Source organism: Triticum urartu, unplaced genomic scaffold, assembly GCF_003073215.2.
Source record: "Triticum urartu cultivar G1812 unplaced genomic scaffold, Tu2.1 TuUngrouped_contig_2466, whole genome shotgun sequence".
NCBI lineage: Eukaryota > Viridiplantae > Streptophyta > Magnoliopsida > Poales > Poaceae > Triticum > Triticum urartu.
In genome coordinates, this window is record NW_024112948.1 from 1 (window position 1) to 25,219 (window position 25,219).

Below are 25,219 nucleotides of genomic sequence, written 5' to 3' on the forward strand. Positions count from 1 at the left end.
TCCCATTTCCCCAACTTGATCGCGCAGCTGTCCCTGAAGTTTCCGTGCCTCAAGCAGCTGGCCTTGGAAAGGGTCACCATCTCGGAGGACGTTCTCCAGGGCATGCTCTCTGGCTGCCCTGCCTTGGAAAGCCTTGAGCTGATGAAAGTTTTTGGCATTGATCGCCTTTGCATTAGCTCCCAAACTCTTAAAAGTTTACGCTTTTTCGCCGGCTGGACCAGTCAAGGTCTCTTTTTGCATGAGTTAGTCATTGAGGACGCCCCGTGCCTTGAGAGATTGCTACGTCTTGATCCAGTGGGCACAAAGTCCATAAAGAAAATTGGTGGGGCAACTAAACTGGCGATATTGGGTATGCTGTCTGAAGATATATCTGAACTCCACCTTGGAAGTTCAGTTTTTCAGGTAGCAGCAGTGTTCGTCAATTGCAATCGACATTCTTATGTGCAGGCTATTATTCTTATATCTGCCATTTTTTTTGCAGAAAATGATTGCTGTCAGTTTGACCACCAAAATGCACACCATGAGGGTTTTGGCTCTCAGATCTACTGGCCCTAATTTGGATGCAGTGGTTAACTTCCTCAAGTGCTTCCCTTGCTTGGAGAGGTTGTATGTCATTGTGAGTATAAAACATAGTTGCTTGCGTTAAATTTCAGTTTAAGCATTTGATTGGCATGCAATCTAGCCAACTATTGTATTGCTAACCTGCTGGCAATTTCTTGTGTGTTTTTTGTCTTTATCTCCAGTTCAAGTCATGGGAGGTTATCAATAATGTCCGGAGTTATGATCCACTGGACCCAATTGAATCCCTTGAGCTCCGTCTCAAAAATGTGGTGTTGAAGAATTATGACGGCACCAAGAGTTCATCTATTGACTTTGCCAAGTTCTTTGTTCTGAATGCAAAAGTGCTAAAGGAAATGAAAATCACATTGCCTTACCACCGCCAGCACAGATGGTTTGCTAAGCAATTCAGCCTGCTACGAGTCAGAAGTAGAGCTTCTCAAGATGCTCAAATTGAAATGAGATGTGGCAGTCACGAGTATTTCACACACATCAAGGGTACCCATGATTTATCAACTCACGACCCCTTTGACTTGCCCTCCATAGGGTGCTCAAAGTGTAAAGAGAAGGGTCTAGGAGATGCGGTATACCAAATTTAAATAGAACATTGGGCTGCCAAGACCACCAACCTGTGGTGCTAGCCAGTAAGCCTCCAAGCCTTTCTCTGATGTAGTTGGTGCCCATCCTGAAAATTGACTTGCCTTCTTTTCAAAGCCCAAGCTTTTGTATCTAGCCTATAATGTTGTCCCAGCCGTCTACTTCATTTAGCAATGGAATGTTTTGTGGCCCACTCAGGATTTTACCAGGACAAAGGAGGTGGTGTCCAAGCTCATGCTTCAAATCTCAATTTGCGTAATGTATTTTCTGTTCTATCGCGCTTGAAACGGTTCATCAGTAGTTTATTTTATGTTCTATTGCGCCTAAAGGGGTTCCTCAGTGGTTTATTTTCTGTTCTATTGCGCTTGGATGCTGGTTTTTAATCTGTTGTGTTTAGTTTGTAATCCTCGTTTCTTTGCTGTTCGGTCTTGTATCGTAAGCTAGTAACACCAACCGTTACTACATTTTTTTATACATGTATGGTCTGGAAGTCGCAAAGCAGAGTACCGCCTCCTCCCATAAACAGAGATCCATAAATTGGCATGAAAACATATCTGCGATGGCAACAAATATACTGCCCAGCATACATCTTTTCGTATGGATGGTGTCCTGTGATAGTCGTTCCTTTACATGCTGAACTTATTTTGCAATTCTATCGTGAAACCTAAGTCTGAAACGACTCCCAGTCTACCACTGAAATGAGATTCAGTTAGTTGATCGGCAGTCCTACACTCCTCCCAAGTTCTGAAAATGACAGTCCAGTAAGGTACAACCATCACCTTCTTAATTTATTGGAGCAGCAGCTGCTGTAAGTTTTAATTAAGAAACCTGGAAAAACAGTTTTAATCAAGATACAACTCAGAATTTGCAGCAGTCTATTATAATTATTCTCAACTCAAATCAGTTTATGTTAACAAGTGAGGCACACTACATCCTGTTTGTTTACCCATCCTAATATTGTTGTCTGGTTTATGTACAAGTGCTGTGTCAACTGAGCATGGAGAATTGAACTCTCTAGTTCCCGGCTTAATCTGTCTCTGGTTGGTCACCCCCTTTTCTTCTGCTTTTGTTCTCAAACTATCTTTTCTGCTGCACGTCCTGGTGACCCACCCCCCTTCCTATATACTCCCTCCAGACCATACTAGCTGAGTGCCCGTGCGTTGCCACGGAATAATAAATAAAAGCTATATAGAGAAATTGATTATCTGCATTTTCTGTTCTACGAATGTATTTATCAAGGGTATTTTGTATGCGATGCCTGACTATCTAACAACAAAATTTTATTTCCCCCTTGTTTTACATTAATGTTATTGTGTGTTTCACATAAAATGACCCATGTTGTATCATATAAAAATAAATGTTACTCCTGAAATACCATGATGCAGTTTCTCATAGTTCAGGCCGCATATGAAAATAAATGTTATTAGATCCAAAGTTCAGGCAAAAATCGTAATGATATATGACTGCAGTTTCAATTTAGTGAAACTAAATTAGAAAAACTAAAGCACAGGGAGGGAAGGAGAGTCGCTGCATTGGTATTCCATTATTATATTTGATGTAAGTTCTTCCCTCAAGTATGCTCCTGTTGTAATGTCAAGGGCTATGTATTCCAATTTCTAAATACACATGAGATAATATAAAGGTTAAAGAAATATGACCTACTTATTCTATTTCTCAAAGTTGAAGCACAAATGAAAAGAGTACAATTCATGATTGCCATAAGCCAAAGAGTACAATTCAAGATTGCTGCAAAGTTCCTTAACATTGCCATCACCTCAGTTTTGTTACTTTTCTTGACAATATACTCCTGAAATCTTGTGAAACAAAACCTTCATTATCCCCCCCCCCCCCATATGCATACACTTCCATTTTATACAATTAAGGGATTGAAGTGTTGACATATGTGAGATGTCGTTGATACCTCGGTAACATTGGCAGTGCAAAGCTACGCCCCGGCCCCCAACAGTGACAAAAATATCGCCTTTCAAGGGGCTAAGTCCTTCTGCAAGGCATTGGAAAATGCATTGTGAGAATAGAATAGGACATCCATTTTAGAAAAATTGATATGATTCTGATATGCAAAGTTCAGAGTAATTGGTATCTGCTTTCCATGTTTCATCGGAGCTTGCTGTGTGGAAAATCAATTGTATACACTATTAAGATTACAAAAAAACTCACGCGGCAACACATTACGAAGCTTAGAAAAACAGAATAAATATTGTGATTGCCAAATTAGTTGAAGGAAATAAAGGGGTTATAGAATTGTGATACTTGTGTGAGGACTCCCATAGGAAATAATGTTCTTACTCGATGGACGTACGTTCAGAGGCGTGCGCATCGGAGGATACCACCAATACGACCAGCCTCGCCGATTCCAACGTCAAACAACTTAATCAACCCATACTTTGTCTTTGGGAACATGGAAATGACGCAATGAATCACATAGCAATCCTTGTGCGGCTGCTACGACAGTGGCCGGGGTTTGGGTTATCCGGAAGGAAACTTGGGTGCGACTGCTACGCATTTTCTGCTGATTGCAAGAACCGCAACGACCAGACGATGACTGAAGTGAGCAAACACGTTCAGGTTCTTTTGGCATAGTGAGTGGCATCCTATTCCTAGCTACAAACAGTTTGAGGCCAAACAGACGGCGGCATCACAAATAGAGAGCTGAAATAAATTGCAAAAGCAGAAGAACAACTTAATATAATCCAATAGATCAAGCAAAAATAATCAAAACAAACTTTCTGTCTGTTCTTCCACTGAATAGTTGGAGTGCTTTAGTAGCAGTATCGAACTATCGATATATTAGATGCCGCTGTCAGTTCTGAACTTATGAATTATGATAGTATAGGCGGCCTCTCTTGGGTTTTGTCACACAAGCAGAAACAAAGAGAAGAGAAAAAACACAACAAGCAGCAGCGAGAATGAAAAACGCTGGAGGGTAGCATCACTCACCTGAGCCTGCTATGAGCCTGTGACCGTGACGGTGCCCATGCCGCCCGTAGCCCCACCCGGCGTCCTGTTCCTCCATGGCTCCATCACACACGACGGCTACATGTACATCCACGCCAAGGGCTCCAACCTCACCATCATCCATTGCTTCCTTCGTCTCCTATTCCATCCACCGGCCAACAGCCGCTCCCGTCGCTGTTGTTGCCACTGGGATGATGTGTGTTGTACGCTTGAAATCCTGCTTGCACAATATGGGGCACTGTAAGACAGTACATTATACATCCTACAGGTGCAAGCCGTGATCCGCACCGTCGGGAGCGAGTCCACGATGACAACGGCGCCGGTGCTGATGTGGACGGCCACCTCGCAGTCAACGCTGATTCTGGGGAGGGCAAGGGCATGCCTTGGCGAGGTGGCGAGACCGTCATGGTGCGGGTGCAGTAGGAAGAAACCTGGCGACTGGAGAGCGGCGTGCACCGTCGGCCAACCTCGTGGAGGAAGCAGCCGAAGAAGGGTACGCCAAAGACGTCGATTTGCCGGGTAGATTGGGGAGCAGCGGATGGCGATGCTGACTTCCTTGGTGAACGCGATGACGAATCCTGTATTCTTCGGCTTCCCCTTCGGGGGATGTTGCGCCTGCCCCACGTCGTCCGATCTCGACGGAGCATTAGAGGCTTATAGTGGAGTAGGCCAGGGCGCTGCGGCGAGAGGAGCCAACACCGTCACCCTCCTTTTCCGGCTGTGTCGTGTGCGGGTGCGGGGCGGCAGAGGAGACGAAGACGCAGAGCTGGTTATGGCGGCTCCGTCCTTGGAGCAGCGGAGCGCGCCGCCCCGCTTCAGCATCACGGAGAGCCTGACGACCATGTCGATGAGAGACAGAGAGAGGACGGTTCTCATCTGAGAGAGAGGTCGTGGTGAGGTGGGTGGTTTCTGGGAGAAGTGGGAAGCGGGATGAGTGGATCGTAGAGCATGCAGGATCGAGAGCGAGGGGACGTGAGACGTGGGATGTGCGTAAGTTTTTTTTCTTTCGTGTGACGGGGTGGGGTGGAGTCGAGGAGCTTCGATTTTTTCGGGTGAGATGTTTACGAGGGAAGGGCTGGTTGAACCATCACGACGACCGCACATCCCCCTTTAATAGTAGAGACAATCGATCCTGGCTAAACAGGACGATGCTGAGTAGAGTAAACCCTCGGTTCCCAATCCCTCGATTCGTTCCCCATTTCCCCCACCCCACCAACATTCCCGCACAGGTCTCAGCAAGCCGCCAGCCATGGAGGCCGCGGCCTCAGCTGCCGTGGCGGCTGCCAAGGAGGCGGCGCTGGTTGCCGCTGCTGCGGCATCGGTTGCTTCCAATGATGCGGCGGCGGCGACTGCGATGGAAGCAGCGGCGACTGCGAAGGAGGCGGCGGCGAAGGCTGCGACTGCGGCGTTAAAGGCGAAGGAGGCAGCGGCTGTGGCGACAGCTGCAGGGGAGGCGGCGGTCTCTCTCGCTGCTGCGACGACGACAATGCAATCTTCCAAAAAGCGTAAGTTCCATCTTGTCGACGACCAAGATCCACGGGGGAGTGGCAACTGCGATGATGTTGACGGGGGGAGCGTCGATCTCAGCAATGATGATGATGATGATGATGGGGAGAGCGTCGATCTCACTGGTGATAGTGATGGGGGGAGCGTCGATCTCACTGGTGATAGTGATGGGGGGAGCGTCGATCTCACTGCTGAAGTTGATGTGGGGAGCGCTGATCTCATCAGCTGCCTCCACGACATCGTCCTTTGCAGCATCGTGTCTCTTCTCCCCACCAAGGAAGGTGCCCGCACGTAGGTCATCTCCCGCCGGTGGCGTCCGCTCTGGCGATCCGCTCCTATGAACCTCGCGGTGGACTGTGGACCCAAGAACAAGGACTTGATTACAAAGATCCTCTCTCAGCATCCTGGCCCCGCACGGCGCTTCTCTGTCTGCATCAGCATCGCTAGGAGCAACGACAAGATCAATGGCTGGCTTAGTTCCCAAGCCCTGGGCAACCTACAGGAGTTTGAGATCACCTACATCAGGGTTAATTTTTGGGACAACAACATGGTGAAGTTAGGCCCGCTGCCATTGTCCGTGTTCCGCTTTTCGCCCACTCACCGCGTGGCCAAATTCCACGACACCCTTTTCCCCCACTTTATTGTGCAGCTGTCCCTGAAGCTTCCGTGCCTCAAGCAGCTGACCCTGGAAAGGGTCACCATCTCGGAGGCCGTTCTCCGGAGCATGCTCTCTGGCTGCCCTGCCTTGGAAAGCCTTGAGCTGAAGGAAAACTGGGGCATTAGTCGCCTCTGCATCAGCTCCCAAACTCTTAAGAGTTTAGGCTTTTGCGATGACTTGGGGGTTGGAGGTATCATTTTGCAAGAGCTAGTCATCGAGGACGCCCCGTGCCTTGAGAGATTGCTACAACTTGATGCAAAGGGCTGCAGAGCGAGCATACGGATAATCTGCGCACCTAAACTGAAGATATTGGGTACGCTGTCTGAAGGCATACCTGAACTCCACCTTGGAAGTACATTTTTTCAGGTTGCACTAGCAACAACCTTCATCAATTGCATTCGGACATTCTTATGTGCAGGCTATTATTCTTATATTTGCACTTTATTCTGCAGTAGCCAAAATGCACACCATGAGCATTTTGGTTCTTTGCTCCGATGGCCCTAATCTGGATTCAGTGGTTAACTTCCTCAAGTGCTTCCCCTGCTTGGAGAGGCTTTATGTCATTGTGAGTATGAAACATAGTTGCTTGCTTTAAATGTTAAAATAAGCAGTTGATTGGCATGAAATCTGGACAATTACTGTATTGCTAACATGCTGGCAACTTTTTTTATACTGTTTGTTCTCTCTATCTCCAGTTCCAGCCACTCATACCCTCACGGGGGGCTATGAATAATGTTCGGAAGTATGACCCACTGGACCCAATTGAATGTCTTGAGCTTCATCTAAAAAAGTGGTGTTGAAGAATTATGACGGCACCAAGAGTTCATCTATTTACTTTGCCAAGTTCTTTGTTCTGAATGCGAAAAGGCTAAAGGAAATGAAGATCACGTTGCCTTACCACCGCCAGCGCCGATGGTGTACTAGTCAACTCCGTAACCTACAATGTAACAGTAGAGCTTCTCGAGATGCTCAAATTGAACTGAGATGTGGCACTAAAGATGATTTCACACACAACGGGCATACCCATGATTTGTCAATGGAGGACCCCTTTGACTTGCCCTCCAGTGTATGCTCAACGTGTGAAGAGAAGGGTCTAGGAGATGGTGTATACCAAATTTAGTTAGAACTTGGGCTGCCAAGACCACCAACGTGTGGTTCTAGCCAGTAAGCCTCCAAGCCTTTCTCTGATGTAGTCGATGCCCATCTTGAAATTTGACTTTGCCTTCTTTTCAAAGCCCAAGCTCTTGTATCTAGCCCGATAATGTTGTCCTGGCCTTCTACTTCACTTGGTGACGGAATGTTTTGTGGCCCACTCAGGATTTTGCGAGGACAAACAAGGTGGTGTGTAAGCTCAGGCTTCGAATCTGAACCTATGTAATCTATTTTCTGTTGAATTGCGCTTGAAGGGGTTTCTCAGTATATTATTTTCTGTTCTATTGGGCTTGGATTCTGGTTTTAATCTGTTATATGTTTAGTTGGTTGTCCTTGTTTCTTTGCTGTTTGGTCATCCTTCAAGCAGTGTACGCCATGGTCTGGAAGTCCAGTATTCCCACTTTCCCATAATAAGCTAACATATGTATGATGTCAGCAAATACTGATCCATTGGAACAGATCCTCAATGTAGCGCCGACGACATAGATTTTTTGTTCAAAAGAACCACATACCGAGTGGAATTGCCAGAAAAGACTACCCCTAAAACAAATTGACAGAAAGGACCGGCTGCACCGTGGCGGCAGGTGTGGTAGCCAACACATGTCTCCTGCCGCCACATAGGCCGGCGGCAGGCCCAGCCGCCGCAGGAGCAGGCGGCAATCCGGGCTTCAAAGGTTTTCCCATCCCCGTGCATGCTACAACGGAACGGACGGAAGTGATGGGCCTGCCGGCACACTGCCAGGCGGCAGCTACTGCTGCTGCGCGCGTTGCGACAGGCCAGGTGGGCCCAGCCGCCACGGCCCGAGGCGGCAGCTGCTGACTCCACTTCGTCTAAAATTGCGGATGGACAGATGCTGCAGTGCATTTGAGCTGACTCCAGTTCTTGAACGTCGTGTGGCGGCACATGCATGCAGCTTGGCTTCCATCCATTCACATGCATGCACTGACAGAAGCCAAAGCTTCAATGCGCCTCTCGCACTCGCAGCTGCCGCCTCGGGCTGTGGCTGCGGGGCTCACCTGGCCTGTTGGGTGCGCTGGGAGCAGCAGTAGCTGCCGCTCGCAGTGTGGCGGCAGGGCCCACCATTTCGATCCGTTTCGTTGCATCCGCCGCGTGGATGAAAAAACCTGTTACGCTCGGGCTGCCGCCTGCACCCGTGGCGGCAGGGGCTGACGCCAGTGCCTGCCGCCAGTGTATGTGGTCCTTTTGAACAAAAAATCGACGACATAAAGCCGAGATATGTAATAGGATCATCAATCTTTTCCTAAGGATGCAGTATGCCGCTAGTAAACACAACATACACGATGATCTTTGTACAGTGATATAGTAATGCTTACATACTGAACTAGTTTTGCAGTTCTGTTGGAATGTTCTAACCCCCCCCCCCCCCCCCCAACCAAAAAAAATGACATCCAGTAAGCCACATCAACTTCCTCATTTATTAGGGCAGCAACTGCTGTTAGTTTTAAGAAACCAGTCAAAGGAAATTCTTAAAGAGTAAACAGAAAGAAAAAGGTACCATTCCTATAATAAGTCCATCTATGTCTCTTTCTAAAACTCAAATAAAATTCATCTTTATTTCTATCCAGGTCGAAAAAGGCAGCAAGAGAATAACAAGTGCACAATGTTGCCTCATCTTCAGGCTTGTGATAGGTCATTAGATGCGGCACCGGGTCATTTCAGCCATTTCCTGTAATTACCTTGTTGCTATGATCAGTGTTTCTTGGAGTAAATTGCAAAAAACCACCACAATTGGGAACCCTAATTCAGAAAACCGCCATCATTCATTTTTTTTAAAAAAACCACCAACATTGTGGTGACAGTTTTCAAAAAACACTGATGACTGAATTAGAGACGTTTGACAAAAAAACTGACCTCTGGGTCCCACAGTCAGGTGCCAGGTGGCCAGGACTGAGATAACGACGCTACTGACATAACCGGCCCATCCCCAGTGTTAAGAATAGAATAGTTGCTTATTAACTAAGCTAATTAGGATTAAGTTAATTGTTAGATAGGTTGCTTGGTTCTCAAGCAACCATGTACTTCCTTGGCTCTCAAGGCAACTATGTAATTCCTTGGCTCTCAAGTAACTATGTGTTTACTTGATCGCCAAACACCATGTGTACTTCCGCCTGTGTATAAATACCTTACTTCTATCATCAATAAAGACTTATGGATCACCTTTCATTCAAACTCTCTCGTTTTTTATTTTTTACTCAAAACACGTTATGATGCACTTTGCTCTGCCGAGAGCGAGAAAGGCACAAGAAAATGAACCGCGCTTCATTGTGAAGACTATGGCGCCGTTCCCCTGGTTGGCGAAACCATCCTACGAAGAGTCGAAGAGGAGAGCAATTATCATCCGCGCGTACGTCGCTCGGTGCCGAGGATCACAGGCTGTCGTGGATGCATGCGTCGTGCACAGGAAGAATTGATCCAGATCAATCAAGACCTCATGCATTGATTGTTTGTTCTTGCTAAACAAATATACTAATATACAATACCTTGTCCGCATGCATCAATTTGCAAGAAGGAGATTTTGGCCGGAAGCAAGAATTCGATTACCACCCGTCAACGGCAAGAAGGAGCACACGAAGAAGATAGTAGTAGCGACCACTCAGGATCACACCTACATCTTCGAGACGCGGCTGCGCAATGCCGACTACACGAACAAGGATCCACGCTCGCCGGTAGCACGGCACGACTATCCCCGGCGATCCGTCAGGAGGCAAGGCGCCATCAGGCGCTCAGGCCGTCGAGCGACAGCATGGCGGTACGGCGCGTCTCACACGCTCGGCCGTATCGGCGCTCTTCCCTTCAGCCCACTGGCACAAAGGCAGCACCCAGCCCGCGCGGCGGCCCTCAGCCCCGACATGGCGATGCACACATAGTAGCTCGACGCCCGGCGTCCTCCGACTCGTACCCGAGACACAGCCTCCCGCGGAGCGACTACACAAGAACACAACAGGCATATGGATCGTGTCGGCGAGGCGTCCTCTTGGCAGGAACAACGGCGGTGTTTTTCCAACGCCACCACACACTCACGCACAAGATAAGCATTGGGGAAAAACTTATCCCTTCGGCAGGTTTGCAGTTTGGTTTTTCCTGTTTTATTAGGGCATGTACAATTGTTGATAAGATAGTTTTATCTTAAGTTTTGCATGTAATTTAGAGATGACAAAGAAAAATGTTTATAATGGATCATCTCTTAACCTTATCTTCAATAACTAGCAATTCCTAAAAATGTGGTGAGACATATTAGGGCATGTACAATGGTTGATAAGATAGTCTTATCTTAAGTTTTGCATGTAATTTAGAGATAACAAAAAAGAGAGTCTACAATAGGTCATCTCTTAGTCTTATATTCAATAACTAGCAATTCCTAAAAACGTGGTGAGACATATTGTGCTAAGAGATCATCTCTTGTCTTCTCTTAAATAAGAGAAGACAAGCCTTTTCTTATGAGTTCTCTCTCCTCCACCTCATCATTGATCCTACGTGGCACTACTAAGATAGCACCATTGTACATGCCCTTATGCTAAGAGATCATCTCTTGTCTTATCTTAAATAAGAGAAGATAAACCTTCTCTTATGTATTCTCTCTCCTCCACCTCATCATTTATCCTACGTGACACTTCTAAGATAGCACCATTGTACATGCCCTTATTAACAGAAATGCCCTTATTTATCTCTTGAGCCATCAGGCTTATTCAGTCTCCGGTGCTATAGTAATCCTGCATATATTTGGGTATTACCAATCCTGCATATAGACATAATTTCTGATTTAGTTCCCGGGTTAAGAAAACCTTGCAGTATAGCCCTTTGGCTTACGACATTGGACAATCAGGCCATTTGGAAATTGCAGTTTAGCCCTCAGACTTTATTGTTTTAACCAATTTAACAATCTGGTTTTAATTATGCATGTTTAAGCCCCGGGCTAGACTCTTATGTCTTCCAAAATTGCATTAAAAAATATAATTACGTATCATTTACATCATGCAAAATATTATTTGAAGCCTCATGTCTTCATATATAACATAAATATGTAGTTTTTTTAAAATTTTGCATCTATATGTATTACCGCAGTAATACTAATGCAAAAGAAATTTGTATTTTTTTGCGTACATTTATTCCTTTGGAATTTAAGACATTATATATGTCTTTGCCGCAAACATTCCTACGTTTTAGGAGAACAACTATAATTTTGCAATTGATATTTTTTCTTGCAAATCTAATTGTAATTCGAAGATGAATTATGAAGTGTCATACTCAATATGATTACCCGTATTTATTTGTGAATCACAAGGTAGTGGTGGCATCTACTGCACAATTTGCATTTTGGTAGATGATTAGCTTCAAAGTGATTTTCTTAAATATAGCATAACATAAAGTAATAGAGATATGAACATCTAATGACAAAAGTCAGACTATGTTTTCTATTACTGCAAGATCTACACCGCATTCGGTGATTATCTTCAAAGTGTTATCTATATAATTTGTGGTATACACATAAGACCCCGATAGCATCAGCTACATTTATACAATTTGCTCCTCATAAGCATTTGTTGTTGTTCACTAAAATGATTTGCTCTCATAGTAAATATAGTTCTTGCACACTCGCTATATACCGAAATGGTATTGTGTGCTAATATCAACTATTCAAGCCTCATTTTGCTTGAATATGTCACAGAAAACTATGCAAATATTTGCATATACCAGTGATTACCATCTATTACATTGGTAAAATACATGGCAGTGAAGCCTATGTCACTATTTATAATTATAGTGTTGTCCATCCATCAAGATGGATTGCATAATTATGGCAACGATTGAGTGTCTCAACACTTTTGCAATGTCCACATCACATTATGGTTATACTTTCACAGTGACTAACAAATGTCATACATGCAATGCGGTGACTCTAAAGTTGCAACACTCATATGCATTTTATGTGTCCCAACTTCACTTAGTTCTCAAACTAAGTACATAATGGATGACTTTTTATTCACCCTGAATATTTCCCTTAATATAAACATGATGCCTTGAGCACATCGCGAATGATTACCCGTTTGTTTTTCAAGACTTCAAGTCATCGCGGCTCACAATTCTGTCACTTAATCAACCTCAAGTTGAGATCTCGTGATCAATATTTTCATATGTGTTTAATACACTTTACATCCTCTTATGATGGCACTACAAATTTCCATGATGAAGAAATATAGAATTTCTTAAAATCATCAGATCCACCCAACAGGTGATATACCATTATTTGAAATATTTGCTAGTACTGAGAATACTATGCAAGTCAGTGGTCTCAAAAATTAACCACGAGGAATTCAAAGTAAAGCGTAGGCTAAAAGACAAAATTACCTCTTAATAGGGAATATATCGTTTTCAAACGATCACAAAGACAACTCTCAAGTTTGTCAAATGTGTGGTTATACAAACATTATACCTATGATTACCAAACCATCAAATACATAATCAAACCACACCACATATTTGGGATAAATTTTAAAATTTGCAAACTTACAACCAGAAAATATTCTGGTAAATGATTGTTCTCAAATCTTCATCAGAAGGTGAGAACCCAAAAATCTAGTGCAATAAAAGGATGGTGAATTCCATTGCAACGATGAGAAGTTTGCATAATAATTTTTTCAATAATATTGGAGACCTCATGCAATCTCGTAATTATCCCAAAATATTATTAACATATACTCGTTGTACTACAAGTAGTGCGATGTCCAATATCTTATTTCTCGGACATGATATTTGATAAATTTTGAATGTATGAATCAAGTCATACTCAATATTTTTGCATACACAATAATTTTCTAGATCTTAATAAATTAAATATTTGGCTTGGTAGCCTTAACCATCCTGGTTTTGGGATGATTAGAAATTATTGACAATCATGTTGGTCACAACTTATCAAGTCACATATTTTCCCAAATCATCAGATTTTATGTGCACCGCATGTGCCATAGGGGAAATAAGTTTTAAGGCACTCTCACCTTAAAATTCTAAGCAGGACACTTATCCTTCCTTGAACACATTCAAAGATATGTCTGGATTGCTTAACCATTATCTGGGGTAATTTAGATACTTCATGGTACTCATATACACATTCATAAAATGTTTTTAAGTGTGTCTCTTATCACACACAACCATGCATGATCTTACTAAATAATTTGCTCAACTTATCAAAGTAAGAGCAAATTATCCTGAAAACAGGATCTATAAACCCATTCGAGTGAACAATGTTGTTGAACTCATTCAATGAGCTTTTTTTTGCATTAAGTACTTTATGTACATACCCAGAATGGTTTAGCTAAATTTCTTATCAAAGAGGGTTAAATGAACTACATGAACACTTTTAAAGAATTGTAAATTTACCAGCCTCTTGCTGGACACATACGGCCTTACACACCGTAAGTATGATCTAAATCATACCAACTGCATATCATACTACTTTCCCCTTGTAGTTACTACGTGGAAATCAACAAAGTATTTCTTATCTACGATAATTCAGTTACATACCGATATCACCACTCCAACGTACATCAATGGGCACTCACAAAAATTAGGGATCTATGTGAGGAATAATGATTTATCCGTCAATCAAAATTATTCATAGCCCGTATGCTAATTGCATTAGCAATAAGGATATTTTTCGGCATTATGGGGAGATAAGTACCACAAAGAATGCCGAGAAATAAATTAGAAATGTTATTGACATTCTATCCTTATATCCACGTACTCAAAGAATATGAACTAGAAGTTTAGATAATCATAAATTTGCAACACATTGCAAATCTGCCACATACATTTACTGATGCCAAGGTGTCACTGAATTCTATATTCCTGCAGTAAAGTATCAAAAAGAGTGGAGGTACCTGATAAACCACTCTTCTCCCTAAATGAGAGCAAGAGGGGGGGGGGATTTGAGAAGGCGAGATATAACTTCTCATATGCTTTCGCGGAAATAGAGGAAATCAAATCCTCAACCAGTAAATGTAATTCAACATCAAGTTGAAAGACACCTCACTGGATGCTCATCATCCAAAGCCCGACATAAATGTGCACAAATGTTATGGTGTCGGGACATCAAAACACCTTGACTCCATTTGTTGTAGGAAACCACAAGGAGTTAAAAAGGAATGAATATTTTATCCACAAACTTCAATGATTCCACCAGGATCATATAAACTAAAGACTACATTTGTCGACATATATTTCTTCTCAATTTGCTAAAACCTTTTCGGCCCAGAACCAAAATCCATGGTAGAGTGCCTCTTGCACTCATATTGGTTCACATAAAAGGAAGCAAGTAATGAAGAATAGCACTCGCTCAACAAATGAGTGGTATTTACCGCAGTAATATCTACTCCTCATAAGTATCTTCCGTATGAAATATTAAAAACTTCTCACTCATAGACAAAGTCAATGAGGTGGTGAGAAAGCGAGGCTTGTAGCAAAGGGTTGACGCAGAGACCCGACATCAATTATGATGTAACATACTCTCTTGGTATGAGTGGAATTATGTTTCGATATTAAATATCATTGGCAATAAAAAAATAACAATATCTATGCAGTTAATGGATGCAGTGACTACATACTCATATGGATCACTCATTTCGGATACCTATATTAAAGTCCCTGAAGGGCTTACAATTCCGAATCCAAAGACAAATCGCGACATGTTTTTGTGTAAAACTTCAGAAGTCACTCTATGGCTCAAAATAGTCAAAAATCATATGGTACTACCTGTTGGAAATATGCCCTAGAGGCAATAATAAATTAGTTATTATTATATTTCCTTGTTCATGATAATCGTTTATTATCCATGCTAGAATTGTATTGATAGGCAACTCAGATACATGTGTGGATACATAGACAACACCATGTCCCTAGTAAGCCTCTAGTTGACTAGCTCGTTGATCAATAGATGGTTACGGTTTCCTGACCATGGACATTGGATGTCGTTGATAACGGGATCACATCATTAGGAGAATGATGTGATGGACAAGACCCAATCCTAAGCCTAGCACATGATCGTGTAGTTCGTATGCTAAAGCTTTTCTAATGTCAAGTATCATTTCCTTAGACCATGAGATTGTGCAACTCCCGGATACCGTAGGAATGCTTTGGGTGTACCAAACGTCACAACGTAACTGGGTGGCTATAAAGGTGCACTACGGGTATCTCCGAAAGTGTCTGTTGGGTTGGCACGAATCGAGACTGGGATTTGTCACTCCGTGTAACGGAGAAGTATCTCTGGGCCCACTCGGTAGGACATCATCATAATGTGCACAATGTGACCAAGGAGTTGATCACGAGATGATGTGTTACGGAATGAGTAAAGAGACTTGCCGGTAACGAGATTGAATGAGGTTTCGGGATACCGACGATCGAATCTCGGGCAAGTATCGTACCGATTGACAAAGGGAATTGAATACGGGATTGATTAAATCCTCGACATCGTGGTTCATCCGATGAGATCATCGTGGAGCATGTGGGAGCCAACATGGGTATCCAGATCCCGCTGTTGGTTATTGACCGGAGAGTCATCTCGGTCATGTGTGCATGTCTCTGAACCCGTAGGGTCCACACACTTAAGGTTCGGTGACGCTAGGGTTGTAGAGATATTAGTATGCGGTAACCCGAAAGTTGTTAGGAGTCTTGGATGAGATCCCGGACATCACGAGGAGTTCCGGAATGGTCCAGAGGTGAAGATATATATATAGGAAGTCCAGTTTCGGCCATCGGGAAAGTTTCGGGGGTAATCGGTATTGTACCGGGACCACCGGGTGGGGTCACCTATCCCGGAGGGCCCCATGGGCTGAAGTGGGAGGGGAATCAGCCCCTGGTGGGCTGGTGCGCCCCCCATGGGCCTACCCCTACGCCTAGGGTTGGAAACCCTAGGGGTGGGGGCGCCCCACCTGACTTGGGGGGCAAGTCCCTGAAGGAAATATGCCCTAGAGGCAATAATAAAGTTATTATTTATTTCCTTATATCATGATAAATGTTTATTATTCATGCTAGAATTGTATTAACCGGAAACATAATACATGTGTGAATACATAGACAAACAGTATGTCACTAGTATGCCTCTACATGACTAGCTCGTTGAATCAAAGATGGTTAAGTTTCCTAGCCATAGACATGAGTCGTCATTTGATTAACAGGGTCACATCATTGGAGAATGATGTGATTGACTTGACCCATTCCGTTAGCATAGCTTTTGATTATTTAGTTTGTTGCTATTGCTTTCTTCATGACTTATACATGTTCCTATGACTATGAGATTATGCAACTCCCGTTTACCAGAGGAACACTTTATGTGCTATCAAACGTCACAACGTAACTGGGTGATTATAAAGGTGCTCTACAGGTGTCTCCGAAGGTACTTGTTGGGTTGGCGTATTTCGAGATTAGGATTTGTCACTCCGATTGTCGGAGAGGTATCTCTGGGCCCACTCGGTAATGCACATCACTATAAGCCTTGCAAGCATTGCAACTAATGAGTTAGTTACGGGATGATGTGTTACAGAACGAGTAAAGAGACTTGCCGGTAACGAGATTGAACTAGGTATTGAGATACCGACGATCGAATCTCGGGCAAGTAACATACCGATGACAAAGGGAACAACGTATGTTGTTATGCGGTTTGACCGATAAAGATCTTCGTAGAATATGTAGGAGCCAATATGAGCATCCAGATTCCCCTATTGGTTATTGACAGGAGAGTGTCTCGGTCATGTCTACACAGTTCTCGAACCCATAGGGTCCGCACGCTTAAAGTTCGATGATGGTTATATTATGAGTTTATGTGTTTTGATGTACCGAAGGAGTTCGGAGTCTCGAATGAGATCGGGGACATGACGAGGAGTCTCGAAATGGTCGAGACGTAAAGATCGATATATTGGATGACTATATTCGTACATCGGAAAGGTTCCGAGTGATTCGGGTATTTTTGGGAGTACCGGGGAGTTACGGGAATTCGCATTGGGCCTTAATGAGCCATACGGGAAAGGAGAGAAAGGCCTCAAAGGGTGGACGCACCTCTCCCCATGGGCTAGTCCGAATTGGACTAGGGAAGGGGGGCGCCCCCTTCCTTCCTTCTCCTTTTCCCTTCCCTTCCCTTCCCTCCAACTCCTACTACATGAAAGGGCTCCTAGTTCTACTAGGAAAGGGGGAATCCTACTCCCGGTGGGAGTAGGACTCCCCTAGGGCGCGCCATAGAGAGGGCCGGCCCTCCCCCTCCTCCACTCCTTTATATACGGGGGCAGGGGGCACCCCAAAGACACAACAATTGATCTCCTGATCTCTTAGCCGTGTGCGGTGCCCCCCTCCACCATAATGCACCTCGATCATATCGTAGCGGTGCTTAGGCGAAGCCCTGTGTCGGTAGAACATCATTCATCGTCACCACGCCGTCGTGCTGACGGAACTCTCCCTCAAAGCTCGACTGGATCGGAGTTCGAGGGACGTCATCGAGTTGAACGTGTGCAGAACTCGGAGGTGCCGTGCGTTCGGTACTTGATCGGTCGGATCGTGAAGACGTACGACTACATCAACCGCGTTGTGCTAACGCTTCCGCTTTCGGTCTACGAGGGTACGTGGACAACTCTCCCCTCTCGTTGCTATGCATCACCATGATCTTGCGTGTGCGTAGGAATTTTTTTGAAATTACTACGTTCCCCAACAGTGGCATCCGAGCCTGGTTTTATGCGTAGATGTCATATGCACGAGTAGAACACAAGTGAGTTGTGGGCGATATAAGTCATACTGCTTACCAGCATGTCATACTTTGGTTCAGCGGTATTGTTGGATGAAGCGGCCCGGACCGACATTACGCGTACGCTTACGCGAGACTGGTTCTACCGACGTGCTTTGCACACAGGTGGCTGGCGGGTGTCAGTTTCTCCAACTTTAGTTGAACCAGTGTGGCTACGCCCGGTCCTTGCGAAGGTTAAAACAGCACCAACTTGACAAACTATCGTTGTGGTTTTGATGCGTAGGTAAGAACGGTTCTTGCTAAGCCCGTAGCAGCCACGTAAAACTTGCAACAACAAAGTAGAGGACGTCTAACTTGTTTTTGCAGGGCATGTTGTGATGTGATATGGTCAAGACGTGATGAGATATAAGTTGTTGTATAAGATGATCATGTTTTGTTGAAGTTATCGGCAACTGGCAGAAGCCTTATGGTTGTCTCTTTATTGCATAAGATGCAAGCGCCAAATAATTGCTTTACAATTATCGCTATGCGATAGCAATAGTTGCAAGAGCAATAGTTGGCGAGACGACCATGTGACGACACATTGATATAAATCAAGATGATGGAGATCATGGTGTCATGCCGATGACGATGGAAATCATGACGATGTTTTGGAGATGGAGATCAAAGGCACAAGATGATGATGGCCATATCATGTCACATATTTTGATTGCATGTGATGTTTATCTTTTATACATCTTACTTTGGTTAGTTATGACAGTAGCATTATAAGATGATCTCTCACTAAATTTCAAGATAAAACTACCTGAGTATGCACCGTTGCCAAAGTTCGTCGTGCCCAGACACCACGTGATGATCGGGTGTGATAAGCTCTACGTCCATCTACAACGGGTGCAAGCCAGTTTTGCACACGCAGAAATACTCGGATTAAACTTGACGAGCCTAGCATATGCAGATATGGCCTCGGAACACTGGAGACCGAAAGGTCGAGCGTGAATCATATAGTAGATATGATCAACATAATGATGTTCACCATTGAAAGCTACTCCATTTCACGTGATGATCGGTTATGGTTTAGTTGATATGGATCACATGATCACTTAGATGATTAGAGGGATGTCTATCTATCTAAGTGGGAGTTCTTAAGTAATATGATTAATTGAACTTTAATTTATCATGAACTTAGTCCTGATAATATTTGCATATCTATGTTGTAGATCAATAGCTCGCGTTATTGCTTCCCTATGTTTTATATGTGTTCCTAGAGAAAACTAAGTTGAAAGATGATAGTAGCAATGATGCGGACTTGGTCCGTGATCTGAGGTTTATCCTCATTGCTGCATAGAAGAATTATGTCCTTGATGCACCGCTAGGTGACTGGCGTATTGCAGGAGCAGATGCAGACGTTATGAACGTTTGGCTAGCTGAATATGATGACTACTTGATAGTTTAGTGCACCATGCTTAATAGCTTAGAATCGGGATTTCAAAGATGTTTTGAACGTCATGGACCATATGCGATGTTCCAGGAGTTGAAATTAATATTTCAAGCAAATACCCGAGTTGAGAGATATGAAGTCTCCAACAAGTTCTATAGCTAAAAGATGGAGGAGAATAGCTCAAGCAATGAGCATGTGCTCAGATTGTCTGGGTACTACAAATCGCTTGAATCAAGTGGGAGTTAATCTTCCAGATAAAATAGTGATTGACATAATTCTCTAGTCACCATCACCAAGTTAGTAGAACTTCGTGATGAACTATACTATGCAAGGGATGACGTAAATGATTCCCGAGCTTCTCATGATGATGAAATCAATGAAGGTAGAAATCAAGAAAGAGCATCAAGTGTTGATGATTAACAAGACCACTAGTTTCAAGAAAAGGGCAAATGGAAAGAAAGGGAACTTCAAGAAGAACGGCAAGCAAGTTGCTGCTCAAGTGAAGAAGCCCAAGTCTGGTCCTAAGCCTGAGACTAAGTGCTTCTACTGCAAAGGGACTGGTCACTGGAAGCGGAACTGCCCCAAGTATTTGGCGGATAAGAAGGATGGCAAAGTGAACAAAGGTATATTTGATATACAGATTATTGATGTGTATTTTACTAGTGTTCGTAGCAACCCCTCGGTATTTGATACTGGTTCAGTTGCTAAGAGTAGTAACTCGAAACGGGAGTTGCAGAATGAACAGAGACTAGTTAAGGGTGAAGTGACGATGTGTGTTGGAAGTGGTTCCAAGATTGATATGATCATCATCGCACACTCCCTATACTTTCGGGATTAGTGTTGAACCTAAATAAGTGTTATTTGGTGTTTGCGTTGAGCATGAATATGATTTGATCATGTTTATTATAATACGGTTATTCATTTAAGTTAGAGAATAATTGTTGTTCTGTTTACATGAATAAAACCTTCTATGGTCATACACCCAATGAAAATGGTTTGTTGGATCTCGATCGTGGTGATACACATTTTCATAATATTGAAGCCAAAAGATGCAAAGTTAATAATGATAGTGCAACCTATTTGTGGCACTGCCATTTAGGTTATATTGGTGTAAAGCGCATGAAGAAAATCCATGTTGATGGGCTTTTGGAATCACTTGATTATGAATCAGTTGATGCTTGCGAACCATGCCTCATGGGCAAGATGACTAAGACTCCGTTCTCCGGAACAATGGAGCGAGCAACAGATTTGTTTTAAATCATACATACTGACGTATGTGGTCCGATGAATATTGAGGCTCGCGGCAGGTATCATTATTTTCTGATCTTCATAGATGGTTTGAGAAAATATGAGTATATATACTTGAAATATTTCTGCGATATGATCGCAGAAGTAAAATATTTGAGTTACGAGTTTGGCCTTCAGTTAAAACAATGTGAAATAGTTTCACTACTCACGCCACCTGGAACACCACGGTGTAATGGTGTGTCCGAACGTTGTAACCATACTTTATTAGATATGGTGCGATCTATGATGTCTCTTACCAATTTACCACTATCGTTTTGGGGTTATGCATTAGAGACAGCTACATTCAGGTTAAATAGGGCACCATCTAAATCCGTTGAGGCGACACCATATGAACTATGGTTTGGCAAGAAACCTAAGCTATCGTTTCTTAAAGTTTGAGGTTGCAATGCTTATGTGAAAAAGTTTCAACCTGATAAGCTCAAACCCAAATCGGAGAAGTGCGTCTTCATATGATACCCAAAAGAAAATGTTGGGTACACCTTCTATCACAGATCCGAAGGCAAGTTATTCATTGCTGAGAATGGATCCTTTCTAGAGAAGGAGTTTCTCTCGAAAGAAGTGAGTGGGAGGAAAGTAGAACTTGATGAGGTAACTGTACCTGCTCCCTTATTGGAAAGTAGTTCATCACAGAAATCTATTCCTGTGACTACTACACCAATTAGTGAGGAAGCTAATGTTGATGATCATGTAACTTCAGATCAAGTTACTACCGAACCTCGTAGGTAAACCAGAGTGAGATCCGCACCAGAGTGGTACGGTAATCCTGTTCTGGAGGTCATGTTACTTGACCATGACGAGCCTACGAACTATGAGGAAGCGATGATGAGCCCAGATTCCGCGAAATGGCTTGAGGCCATGAAATCTGAGATGAGATCCATGTATAAGAACAAAGTATGGACTTTGATTGACTTGCCCAAAGATCGGCGAGCCATTGAGATTAAATGGATCTTCAAGAGGAAGACGGACGCTGATAGTAGTGTTACTATCTACAAAGTTAGAATTGTCGCAAAAGGTTTTCGACAAGTTCAAGGTGTTGACTACGACGAGAGTTTCTCACTCGTATCTATGCTTAAGTCTGTCCGAATCATGTTAGCAATTGCCACATTTTATGAAATTTGGCAAATGGATAAACAAAACTGCATTCCTTAATGGATTTATTAAAGAAGAGTTTTATATGATGCAACCAGAAGGTTTTGTCAATCCTAAAGGTGCTAACAAAATATGCAAGCTCCAGCAATCCATCTATGGACTGGTGCAAGCATCTTAGAGTTGGACTTGCGGTGAAGCCTGTATTTACAAGAAAGTGAGTGCGAGCACTACAACATTTCTGATAAGTATATGTAAACGACATATTGTTGATCGGAAATAATGTAGAATTATTCTGCAAAGCATAAAAGAGTGTTTGAAAGGAGTTTTTCAAAGAAAGACCTCGGTGAAGCTGCTTACATATTGAGCATCAAGATCTATAGAGATAGATCAAGACGCTTGATAAGTTTTTTCAATGAGTACATACCTTGACAAGATTTTGAAGTAGTTCAAAATGGAACAGTCAAAGAAAGAGTTCTTGCCTGTGTTACAAGGTTCGAAATTGAGTAAGACTCAAAGCCCGACCACGGCAGAAGATAGAAAGAGAATGAAAGTCATTCCCTATGCCTCATCCATAGGTTCTATAAAGTATGCCATGCTGTGTACCAGACCTATTGTATACCCTGCCCTGAGTTTGGCAAGGGAGTACAATAGTGATCTAGGAGTAGATCACTGGACATTGGTCAAAATTATCCTTAGTGGAATAAGGATATGCTTCTCGATTATGGAGGTGACAAAAGGTTCGTCGTAAAGGGTTACGTCAATGCAAGTTTTGACACTGATCCAGATGACTCAAAGTCTCAATCTGGATACATATTTAAAGTGGGGGAAATTAGCTAGAGTAGCTCCGTGCAGAGCATTGTTGACATAGAAATTTGCAAAATACATACGGATCTGAATGTGGCAGACCCGTTGACTAAACTTCCCTCACAAGCAAAACATGATCACACCTTAGTACTCTTTGGGTATTAGTCACATAGCGATGTGAACTAGATTATTGACTCTAGTAAACCCTTTCGGTGTTGTTCACATGACGATGTGAACTATGGGTGTTAATCACATGGTAATGTGAACTATTGATGTTAAATCACATGGCGATGTGAACTAGATTATTGACTCTAGTGCAAGTGGGAGACTGAAGGAAATATGCCCTAGAGGCAATAATAAAGTTATTATTTATTTACTTATATCATGATAAATGTTTATTATTCATGCTAGAATTGTATTAACCGAAAACATAATACATGTGTGAATACATAGACAAACAGTATGTCACTAGTATGCCTCTACTTGACTAGCTCATTGAATCAAAGATGGTTAAGTTTCCTAGCCATAGACATGAGTCGTCATTTGATTAACGGGGTCACATCATTAGAGAATGATGTGATCGACTTGACCCATTCCGTTAGCATAGCACTTGATCGTTTAGTTTGTTGCTATTGCTTTCTTCATGACTTATACATGTTCCTATGACTATGAGATTATGCAACTCCCGTTTACCAGAGGAACACTTTGTGTGCTACCAAATGTCACAACGTAACTGAGTGATTATAAAGGTGCTCTACAGGTGTCTGCGAAGGTACTTGTTGGGTTGGCGTATTTCAAGATTAGGATTTGTCAATCCGATTGTCGGAGAGATATCTCTGGGCCCACTCGGTAATGCACATCACTATAAGCCTTGCAAGCATTGCAACTAATGAGTTAGTTGCGGGATGATGTGTTACGGAACGAGTAAAGAGACTTTCCGGTAACGAGATTGAACTAGGTATTGAGATACCGACGATCGAATCTCGGGCAAGTAACATACCGATGACAAAGGGAACAACGTATGTTGTTATGCAGTTTGACAGATAAAGATCTTCGTAGAATATGTAGGAGCCAATATGAGCATCCAGGTCCCGCTATTGGTTATTGACCGGAGACATGTCTCGGTCATGTCTACATAGCTCTCGAACCCATAGGGTCTGCACGCTTAAAGTACGGTGACGACCGGTATTATGAGTTTATGTGATTTGATGTACCGAAGGTAGTTCAGAGTACAGGATGAGATCGGGGACATGACGAGGAGTCTCAAAATGGTCGAGACGTAAAGATCAATATATTGAAAGGATATATTCGGACATCGGAAAGGTTCCGAGTGATTCGGGTATTTTTTGGAGTACCGGGGAGTTACGTCGTCCGGGGAGTCAATGGGACTTAATGGGCCTTAGTGGGAAGGAGAGGCAGAAGCCATGAGGTGGCGCGCGCCCTTCCCAAGCCCAGTCCGAATTGGACAAGGGGTTTGGGGCGCGGCCCCCCCCTCTCCCTTCTTTCTCCCCCCTCCTTTCCCTCTTCTCCTAGTTGGACTAGGAAAGAAGGAAACCTACTCCTACTAGGAGTAGGAATCCTACTCCCTTGGCGCGCCCCTCCTAGGGCCGGCCTCCTCCTCCCTTCCTCCTTTATATACGGGGGCAGGGGGCACCCCAAGACACACAAGTTGATCAGTTGATCTATTCCAGCCGTGTGCGGTGCCCCCCCTCCACCATATTCCACCTCGGTTATATCATAGCAGTGCTTAGGTGAAGCCCTGCGCCGGTAGCAACATCATCACCGTCATCACGTCGTATACTGTTGTGGATCCCCTATACTTGTGGGTTATCAAGAGTATTATCTGGCGCTGTTGCCGGGGAGCATAGCTCTATTCTCTGAGTCACTTGGGATTTATATATGTTGATCACTATGAGGAACTTGAAAGATGAAAGAACCAAGATTTTCCCCTCAACTACAAAGGGGGGTAAGGAACTGCCATCCAGCTCTACACTTGATTCACCTTCTGTTATGAGTAAATTTGCGACACCTACACCTGTTATTGATTCTGATATGTCGCATGTTCTTGATGATGCCACTTCTGCTATGCATGATGCTTATGATGAAACTACTTATATGCTTGATAATATCATGCCATTAGGTGAATTTCTTGATGAACAACTTGCTAGGGTTAGACAAAATGAAATTATTGAAACAGATAATATTGATGAAAGTGATGATGAAGATTCTTCCCCTAGATATGAATTTCCTGATGTGCCTGAGGGTTATGTTATGGATGAAGAAACTGCTAGAGACCTTTTTGCTTGCAAAGATAGATATGATCTTAAGAAACTGTTAGCTAAGGTGAAAGAAAAGTCTTTGAATGCTAGAATGAAATATGACCCTGCTTTT

At 43.3% G+C, this 25,219-nt stretch overlaps 1 protein-coding gene and 1 pseudogene across 1 annotated transcript; both read left to right on the plus strand.

Moving 5' to 3' along the window:
- Nucleotides 1-22: 22 nt before the first annotated feature.
- Nucleotides 23-1,560, plus strand: LOC125526984. The gene is made up of 3 exons (XM_048691568.1): nt 23-402; nt 482-616; nt 744-1,560. Exons 1-3 carry the CDS (start codon nt 103-105, stop codon nt 1,155-1,157), a joined length of 849 nt encoding a protein of 282 aa, XP_048547525.1. The 5' UTR covers nt 23-102; the 3' UTR covers nt 1,158-1,560.
- A 4,414-nt stretch (nt 1,561-5,974) lies between these two features.
- On the plus strand, nt 5,975-10,336 carry LOC125526985 (annotated as a pseudogene).
- The last annotated feature ends 14,883 nt before the right edge of the window (nt 10,337-25,219 follow it).

Coding starts and splice junctions, on each gene's coding strand:
- LOC125526984 (XM_048691568.1), top strand. CDS start 103: ATGCTCTCTGGCTGCCCTGCCTTGGAAAGCCTTGAGCTGATGAAAGTT. Junction 403..481: donor TTGGAAGTTCAGTTTTTCAG/GTAGCAGCAGTG, acceptor TTTTTTTTGCAG/AAAATGATTGCTGTCAGTTT. Junction 617..743: donor TGGAGAGGTTGTATGTCATT/GTGAGTATAAAA, acceptor CTTTATCTCCAG/TTCAAGTCATGGGAGGTTAT.